General features: G+C 38.6%; 1 protein-coding gene and 1 long non-coding RNA gene across 2 annotated transcripts; both read left to right on the top strand.

Moving 5' to 3' along the window:
• The first annotated feature begins 3,875 nt into the window (after nt 1-3,875).
• LOC139808593 (uncharacterized) lies at nt 3,876-6,907 on the top strand. The gene is made up of 3 exons (XR_011730906.1): nt 3,876-4,165; nt 5,586-5,696; nt 5,810-6,907. It is a non-coding gene; the product is annotated as an uncharacterized lncRNA (long non-coding RNA).
• Nucleotides 6,908-7,418: 511 nt separating this feature from the next.
• Nucleotides 7,419-9,529, top strand: LOC139825243 (uncharacterized). Its single transcript, XM_071797818.1, has 2 exons — nt 7,419-8,118; nt 8,241-9,529. The coding sequence occupies exons 1-2, from the start codon at nt 7,419-7,421 to the stop codon at nt 9,527-9,529; spliced, it is 1,989 nt and encodes a 662-aa protein (XP_071653919.1).
• Nucleotides 9,530-9,902: the final 373 nt, after the last annotated feature.

Raw genomic sequence — 9,902 nt, 5'->3', positions numbered from 1 at the left:
AAATATTATTTCGTAATATGATTTTTCTGAATGTTGTTAAAATATTTTAAAAACGTTACAGAAAATATTTTTCAAATGTTACTTTGACATTTATTTGAGATCAATGCAACAGTTCAAAATTCCTTGTAATTTGGACTTGGAAATAACGTTGGTAGTATATTAATTTCCTGTTGTTAGAATGTTATTGTTTTATATTGTGCGCAACGCTCATCGCGACAGCCATGATGCGTACATTTACGTACGATGCGTGAGTGCGTATACACGCGTGTGGATCGAGCAGTGCAGAGTGCTCTTTATTTACAGTATATTTATATATAAGTAAGTAACTATTATAGGTAAATCTGAAGGAGATCTCCCTCCTCACCGATTTTGCTGAATTTAGGTTTAATCGACGCTATTATATTCTAAAAATTGTATATTAATAATAAGAACTCAATTAACCATACGTGCTATGAATAGTAGCTGATATGATGATCTATAACCTATAATTTAGGTTAATTACGAATAACGTTCTTTGGGTATCGGTAGAAGCTATATAGTGGAATTATTTGCTATTTTCTTGCAATTTACTGCCGATTATTTTCAGCTGTTTGAGCGCGTCGAGATCATGAGCAGACGCACGCTTGTCGCGACAGCCAATCGGAAGCATATATATGCAGTAATAGTTTTGGAGACTGTAGTCGCATTATCTTACATACGTATGATGCGTGAGTGTGTCATATATACGTATGTTTGTGCTTGTGCTGTCGAGCGTTTTTAATTGTATACAACATTTTTATATGAGTAAGTAATTATTATATTCTAAAACTTGCATATTATATGTGCTGTAAATAGGTAGCTGGTGATTTAAGATCTATTTTTCGACCTATATAAGAGAGAGATTTGCAGAAGAAAAGAAATATACCAAGTATTAAGGATCGAACATATTCTTGATGTACTCGGGCCGCGAGGCTGAGCAATATTCTAAGGAAAGTATTGTACAAGATACAAAGATTGGACAATATCTCCCCTTATCTTTCATTGACAATTTTCTGACTTTTAAAGATATGCTAAAAACTGATCAAGAAGCTTTCATGCAAGTTGTAAGTAAAGCTGCTTATCATAATTATAATTAATTCTATAAACATTTACAAATAACATGTCCGGTTAGTAGTTACATAATCGTAGTAGATATAAATTTACACAATAAAATCAGACTTTGAAAATTTAAGAATTAATAGAAAAGACTGTAAGAGATATCTCCTCTCTTTCCCTCTCTCTCCCTCCCTTTTCTCTTCTTCTTTCTCCCTTTCTCTCCAAGAGTAGTAAATTCAAGCAGCATTTTTCGGTTAACTTTCCGACTAAGGACTACTTTTCTACTAATCACAACGTTGTAAGCGGTCCAAGAAAGTTATAAAATGTAACTTATAATTACTAACGTTTTTTGGACGTTGTCTTAACGTTAAAATTACGACGTGCTTTTTTTATCACTTTCCCAACGTCAAATTTGAAACAGTTTAAGTCCTATTACCCGACGTTAAGATATTTAACGTTCGCCTGACGTTATACTCTGCACCACACTTTTCGAGCGACTTTAATACGTAATTCCCAACGTAAACCAACGTTTTGTTATCAAACGTTGTAAAACGCTAACGTTGTGAAACGTCGCCTGTGGTCATTTCTGACTGACGTTAAGAAATCGCGAGAAATGGTAACAAATTCTGCCTAAAAAAATATAGAGCAGATTACTGCTGCGTCAAGCGGGCATCGCCGACGGCAATTCGCGGCGTCGCGTCGTGCGTGAGTTACGAAGACTATGCGACGAATGTTGACGATCCACGGCCGAACCGGTCCATCTCATCTCACGCGGTTATCGTCGCGTCGTCGGGAAGCAACGCGCGCGCGCCGTGCGGTTCACAGCTCGAGAGCGCGTTCGCTCGGCTGCACGGCTGCCATAACCATGCTCTAGATCACCATAGATGGTATTACATAGGTCGGATTTGGTTAAGATATACGACTCATTCGCAAATCTAGTATAGAATTTTCAACTAATCGGTACTTTATCGACATGTTAAGTCAGTTTGGCGACCTTGTTAAGACTTTTAGTCAATATAGGTACAATTTTGCCTACAGTGGTATACTACTTAGTTTGCAAAAGTCTGAAAAAGTTCATTATTTTATACGAGAAGACAAATCTTAGTAGAATTTATCGCACCTTTTACTACGTAAAGTTTGATATAGTGTGGAACGCTGACTTCGCCATTTTCATTCCTCAAAGAGGAAGGCAAATAATCCGCCATTTTCCAGTATATTTAGATTTATATTTTTTAACGCACTTTATTAACAATTTAAAGCATTTATATAAAATCTGTTGTTAAGGTTTTGACAACATATTTATCTTAAAAGTAATTTTGATGAAAAAAAAATTAAAATCTACACTTTGAAAATTTTAGTTATTTATTAGAATATTTAGTAAATTGGAATATTTTAGAAGGGATTCGTCTAATTTTGATTTATCATTTCCACATTTATCAATAAAGTGGGTTTCGTTATACATTTTCAGTGCTGGGTTCGTGTATTTATGGCAAAATTACAATAGTATCAAAGACTGCGCAAACTATATTTTTCCTATAAAGCCATTTTATTTGTGCCAAATTGATAAGTACGTATTATGATACATTTATTACACCAATGCCGTCATATGGTTTGAATGGAAGCACGAAAACTACACCTAAAATGTACGTTGTGAAAAAATAACCTCAGGTCTAGCAGAGTGTACAAAATCAAAGTTTACAAAAATTACTTATACCAACGTTAAAACTGGTGGAAAAAATGTAACCTCAATTTAACTTATATAAGTCGGATCCCAACGTTGGTACAACCTAAATTTGATTCCCCAAATTAGTGCAAAAGAGGGTTGAAACGACGTAGCGAAAACGTTGGATACCAACGTTAAGTGTGTTTATCTTAACGTCGGGCGGACGTCAAAATGCTGCTTGGGAATATAATATTTGCAATTTAGAGTCGACAAAGAGATCACCAGGACTTGTAATTTTTGGTATTATTTTCAATGTAGTGCCTATAGCAAAGATAGTAATTGCGCATTATCTGTATCTACTATGTTTATAGTTATTTTGATTGTGGCGTAACATATGCATATATTTTTTGTTTATGACAATTTATTAGATGAAAAAATAGATGAAAAACTCTAAAAGTGTCAGTAACATACAGACAAAATCATCCAAACGTCATATCAAATAAGTACTAACGCATTCATACTACATTGTTCAAGTCTTTTATGCATATAGATCTTCTATATATAAATGTGTGTTGCTTTGTTTTACCATATTTAGCAGAAAGCTTAAGTATTTATGTATAAAAATTTTTTTGCAAACTTTTTATATATTTTTAAGCTTTTAAATTTAATGGAAATGGTACAGTAATATTTTTTTACAATTTTCTTTAACGAAGCAAACATACTGATAATATATAAAAGTTGTACAATTTTTGTAACAGATAAATATTTACACTGACAGCTCAAGATCTTTACTTTAAAAATTTTTAATCATTTTTGTAATATATTGAGCAAATGCTCTAATTGATTTACACCTATTTTCATTATGTAAAAGGATTTGTAATTCTATGCAACCAATACGATATATGTAAACTTTCTAAAAGAAGGTAGAATTTTGTCGGTAAAGTTTTCAAATATGGTATGTCGTATGTCCTTCAAAAATAAAAATGTATTTGTATTAATCTCTATAATGTATTCAACTGTATGTTTTATGTATAAAACGATCAAATAGAATCTTGAGAAGGAGCACCCAATGCGTCTAAAACCAAAAATGGTTACTCTGACTCTTAATCTTACAAACTTATATCTGTAATATATGTCCTTTAATATGTTCTATAATATCCTATAATATGTGTTATTATATTTTAAGTTTTCTGAATTATTTTTCTTGCAATTTATAATAATATATATACTGCATTATATAGAATTACGAGTATAAATTTTTCAGGTGAACAAGCTATGTTAATTGAAGGGAAACATGAAAAAGATTTTATTAGAAGAAGTTTGAGTGCTATATTTTCTGATGACTTATGTTAGTCTCCATGTGTTCATGGACTAGCCAAAAAAATAATTATAAAATTGGAGATATGCACACAATTCTGAGCATTAAAAGTAAGTAATTTTTTAAGAGATGTATCCCAGGTAGCGCACATGGTCTTTTTGACGTCAATTTAAGGTCATTTTTCGTCCAAGACGTCATATGTCATTTATATGACGTGTATTTGGCGTCTTATTGTGGACGAAAGTATGACGTCATGGAAAGGACATGAACAGACGTTATTTTAAGACCAAATTTGGTACACAATTTTATTTTTATTTTTTGAGCTTTTCTTAATTAAAACAGACCCATATAGCATGAAGCTTGCAAGAGAATGCAAGAACGTTACAAGTTGCAATGCAATGTTGTAGAGACAATTGCAACATTTCGTTGAAATATTAGAACAACATTGCAGAAATATTATAAGAATAATAGAAAATATAGTACTATAACTTACTCCGTAAACATATATGCACATACATAAAGTAAAGATTGACTTTTTTAGATTTGTTTCTTTAAATTTGATTTCTAATTATTTTTCAACTTTGATTCGATTCATTAAAAAAATTCTTTATTCTGTCAGGTAGCGTCTTTAGGCGTTCTCATATATTGTTAACATTATTATATTAATATTATATTATGTTAAATATACGAATTTTATATTAATAACTATTGTACATTAATTGTAATTATGTTATTATTTTTAATATTTACCGGTTAAACAATTTTTGAACACTATAAAGATATGTTATATAAGAATATTAGCAACAAGGAAGCGCCAGAATCAAAGGATCACCACTAGTCCGTTTGATCATCGATGTCAAGCAACGTTAAGTGCGGTACTGACTTGGATGGGTGACCGCGCGGCTGTATGCACACACGACATATACATAATAAATGTGTTTTCTTTTTTTTTTGTTTTTTTTTTAATTCTTAATTCACAAAAGCATAACGGCATATACATACCTTTAAATGACTCATAATATTTATGTCATTTTTAGAGCATTTTTAAAATTATTATAAACTTACGTCATATACTGATGTGACGTCATTCGATGACGTCACTTATGCTGTGACAAATGGCCGTCAATATAGGGTCATTTAGACGTCATACTGACCGTCAGTTTGACGTACGTTCTGGCAAATGCGTACGTAAAAAAGACGTCTAATTGACGACGTTGTGCTACCTGGGATATATTACTTGCAGTATTAAATGCTATGCTTTATGTCTCAGAATTTATTAAAATTGTCTTCTATTTTTTGTGGCAATTATCGTTAAAAAGGACATACATACACATTAAAAATTCTTACGAAATAAAAGAAAAATATATATATCCATAAACTAATACTTTTGATCGATTTAGTATATATGTAAACTATTCCGAAAACTTTTGTGTTATTTCAATAATTATCATAAGTTTTAATTGCCGTTAAATTAACATTATTTATTTCTTTCATCTAACAATAAACTGTATTGAATTTTTCTTATTCCAGAAGCTTTTAGAGCAATATTCCCTCGGAATACAGAAAAAGATTTTGAACATTTTATAATGGAGTGGTTCAGATTCGCAAACGTCCGTAAGGAAAGAAAAAAACATTAAAAAGGTAATGTAATGTATTTCGGTATATACACTCTATAAAATAAAATCATTATAATTTCCCGCGTTATAATTTATAAGTAACTTTTTCACTAATTTAATTCTACTTTTATTTTTCAGGAAGTGATAAATATATTATCTTACTTGCTTGGCTCCGCGCGAGTGATTATTGTAGTAACAAAAGGGTCTTAGTTTGATCTCGACTCAGTCTGCATCCTGCATATACAGTCCTCGTTTAACTTGTTTTTCTGTAAGGGGTTGATTAAGAGGAAGTAAATGGTTTAAGGATTAAAAGACCTGTATGTGGTTTAATAATCCGTTTTAGAAAGTTTGTAGAATGAAAAAAAATACATAGGTCTAGGCGATAGTAAAAAGAAAGTTTTTATACGTTAGAAATAGTGATTTGTGCTATATGATCTAAAAGGATAAAGTTGAAGGCACTAACACCCTCATTCGAGGGGACACATTTCAAATAAAAAAGGAAGATTTTGATAAAATTATTTGGTTTGACATTTTTTCTCAGTATCACGTTTAGTTTTTATTCAAGGATCAACGACGAAGATGTGAGACCACATCTAATCTTGCCTTAAAATGCATTTTTTCCTGAATTTGAGACAGAAATCTGATTTTTTTATTTGAAAGATGAGTTTTATCCCAAAACCTTCCGCCAGGATCAGTGATCTTCAACAAAGATATTATTGTGATAAACTGAAAACTGTAATATATGGTATATATTATTTTTATATAAATAAAACACTTTTTATGATAATTAGTAAATTATTCTCTAATGCAGATTAGTATATGTGGCGGTCTCCCGACCACACAATCGGAACAATACGCGCGCCGCGCGCGCGCCAACCGATCACGCGCCGAGCGCGTGGGCCAGACTGCGGCCCGCGAAGCTATACGAGAGTGCCGCCAACAGGTGGCAGACTTTCTCGCGTTTCATTTCCAGTCAGGGAAGAATAAAAGGCCACACGGCGACGGCCTAGAGAGCTGTCGACTGCTCTCAGGCTCACCGCCAAGACCAGGAGAAGTCTTTTGGATAAGAGATACTACATCTCGCCGTCACCTTGCCGCCGCCGAAGCTACGGCCACCATCGAGACGAGCAGCGCCACCCGCCTGCCGACTCCGCGACACCCTCAACGGCCCCTGGACTACCGTCCTGGCCACACGGGGAAACTCGTCCCGCTCCAGCTCTCACCGGTACGACTGACTCGTCCTCCACGCACACTCATCTCAACGAGGGACGTGAGAGTCCGGCGCTACACTTCTCCTCAACTATCATGGACGGTGTCTCCACTCCTGTCGCCTCTGCCACCATTACCTACCAAGCAGCTCACCACGGCAGACACGACGCCTCGAATATACGGCCCAGTTCACCACGGACCTACGACATGTGTCAGGAAAAGACAATGTCGTAGCCGACGCCTTATCGAGGGTAGATGCTGTCCACCAGGCCATCGACTCCGAAGCACGGGCCAAGACCACAGCACAAGAAGAACCCAAACGGCCCTTCTCAGGGCCTCCTTCAGCACACTAACACACCAACATATATATTATAAGACAATAGAATAAACGACCTATTTATTATATACATCTGTCTCTCAGCTCACTCGACGATCCTTCTCACGCTACGGCATATCTTCTGCGAAGGGCACGCGACGCCCAAACGAAAGTGGCATAGCGGCCACAAATTGGTGACCCCGACGTCGGAGAGGAAGACAAATGTCAACAGCGAACAACACCGTCGAGATAGAGAGCGACGACGGGTACAAAGATATGGAGGAAATCAACACAAAGAGATTATCAATTCGACTTCCCCCTTTTTGGCCAGAGGAACCCGAGCTTTGGTTCGCGCAACTAGAGGGCCAATTCGCCCTATGCAAAATCAAAGAAGACGATGCCAAGTACGTATACGTCATCTCACGGATCCAGCCCAAACAAGCCAAGGAAATCAAAGATGTCATCACGCATCCCCCGGCAGAGCATAAATACGAAGCAATCAAGAAGGCACTGATCCAGAGGCTCACGGACTCACAGGGGCAACGGATCAGGCAGCTACTAGAGCACGAGGAGCTAGGAGACAGGAAGCCATCGCAATTTCTCCGGCACTTATCGACACTAACCGGGAGCACCGTCTCGAGTGAACTCCTACGAACACTCTGGTTAGGGCGACTACCCCCACAAACACAAGCTATCTTAGCTACACGAACAGAAGATAGACTGAAAGATGTAGCGGATCAGGCGGACCAAATACACAAGGTCAACAGTAAGGCGCTCGTCCTGGCGACAACCGCGCCAACGCCCACAAGCACAACCGCAAACACAGACGAGGCACAAGGGGACGCGCTGAGCAAACAAATAGCAGCACTCACTCTGCAAGTGGAGAAGATGGTCAAATCCATCCAAGCACAAGGCAGAAACCGTCAGAGAAATCGCAGTCGAAGTCGCCAACGCAGCAAGACACCCCGCCGAGACGGAGTGTGCTACTACCACCGCCGTTTCGGAGCGGAGGCACAGAAGTGTACTCAACCGTGCACATTCAAGGCGGAAAACAAGGAGGGCAGTCATTGAAGGCGGCCAATGACAACAACCCCGGATCCCGCCGCCTGTACGTCACAGACCGCACGACCCAGAAGAGATATCTCATAGATACCGGATTAGATGTCAGCGTATTTCCCTACATCAGTACTCAGGGAGAGAGAAAAGCAGGAGTTTATCAACTTTTTGCGGCGAACGGATCCGTAATAGAAACATACGGATTCACCACTCTGCAACCAGATTTCGGATTGAGAAGAGCACACCCATGGCGATTCATCGTCGCAGACGTAACAGTACCAATAATCGGGTCAGACTTCTTGTCGTACTATTACCTGCTACCGGACGTTAGAAATAAGAAGCTAATCGACGGGCAGACAGGACTCGCGGCGCCCGGATCCACTGGCACGAGCAAGCTGACATCAATAAAAACACTGAGGATAGAAACGGGATATCATGATATCCTGGCCAGGCATCCAGGAATCATGAACCCCAGCACCAAGACCAAGATTGGAAAGCACGGCACCACACATCACATTAAAACAACGAAAGGTCAACCAGAGGCCTGTCGTCCACGCCGACTGGCTCCGGACAAACTCCAAACGGCCAAAACAGAGTTCAACCTCCTACTACAAGAAGGGATAATAAGGCCTTCAAAAAGCCCCTGGGCATCACCACTCCACATGGTACCGAAAGGAAACGGTACATGGCGAGCCTGCGGAGAGTACCGCGGAGTAAACGCAAGGACAGAGCCCGACAGGTACCCAGTACCTCACATTAAAGATTTTGCGCAAACTTTCCACGGGAAGCGGATCTTCAGTACATTAGACCTTGTACGGGCGTACAATCAAATACCCGTAAACCCGGACGACATACCAAAAACGGCGATTACCACGCCCTTTGGCTTATTCGAGTTTCTCTACATGCCATTCGGACTTCGCAACGCAGCACAGACGTTCCAGAGGTTCATAGACGAAATACTGAGGGGCCTCAACTTCTGTTATGCCTACATCGATGACATCATCGAAGCACTGGCCAGATCACAGAAGAAAGAACCAGAAACGAAAGAGCTAAAAGAGAACAGCAAATCACTGCAACTCACAGAGATCCCCGTCCCAGGAAGCAAGACAACCATACTATGTGACACGTCCACGCCAACAGCCCGACCTTACGTGACAAAGCCATACAGACAGCAGGTCTTTCAATCCCTGCATGGCTTGTCGTACCCAGGAACGAAGGCAACGGCTAGGATGGTAGCAGAGCGTTACGTGTGGCCTGGGATCCAGAAAGATTGCTAGCAGTGGGCACAAGCATGCACCCATTGCCAGAGATCTAAGATCACAAGACACAACAACTCGCCAGTTGGAAACTTCAGAACTCCGACGAGGAGATTCGAACACATACACGTCGACCTGGTGGGGCCTCTTCCAATGTCAAAAGAATACAAGTATTGCCTAACCATCATCGACCGATTCACACGTTGGCCGGAAGCAATCCCGGTGCCCGACATAACAGCAGAAACAGTAGCCAAATACATATTTAGAGAGTGGATAGCGAGATACGGCACTCCAACCAGGATAACAACGGACCAAGGACGCCAGTTTGAAGCAGACCTCTTTCAAAAATTAACACGCTTGACTGGGTCCAATCACATCCGAACAACAGCCTACC

Source organism: Temnothorax longispinosus, chromosome 2 (genome assembly GCF_030848805.1).
Source record: "Temnothorax longispinosus isolate EJ_2023e chromosome 2, Tlon_JGU_v1, whole genome shotgun sequence".
In the NCBI taxonomy this organism is placed as follows: Eukaryota; Metazoa; Arthropoda; class Insecta; order Hymenoptera; family Formicidae; genus Temnothorax; species Temnothorax longispinosus.
Note: the sequence above shows the minus strand (reverse complement) of the source record. Positions and strands in the feature narration are given on the sequence as shown.

What these genes read in the sequence shown, in the direction of transcription:
- LOC139825243 (XM_071797818.1), top strand. Translation starts at nt 7,419, where the DNA reads ATGTCAACAGCGAACAACACCGTCGAGATAGAGAGCGACGACGGGTAC. An exon ending in CCAAGCACAAGGCAGAAACC is followed by an intron (nt 8,119 to 8,240) that starts GTCAGAGAAATC and finishes TGCACATTCAAG; the next exon opens with GCGGAAAACAAGGAGGGCAG.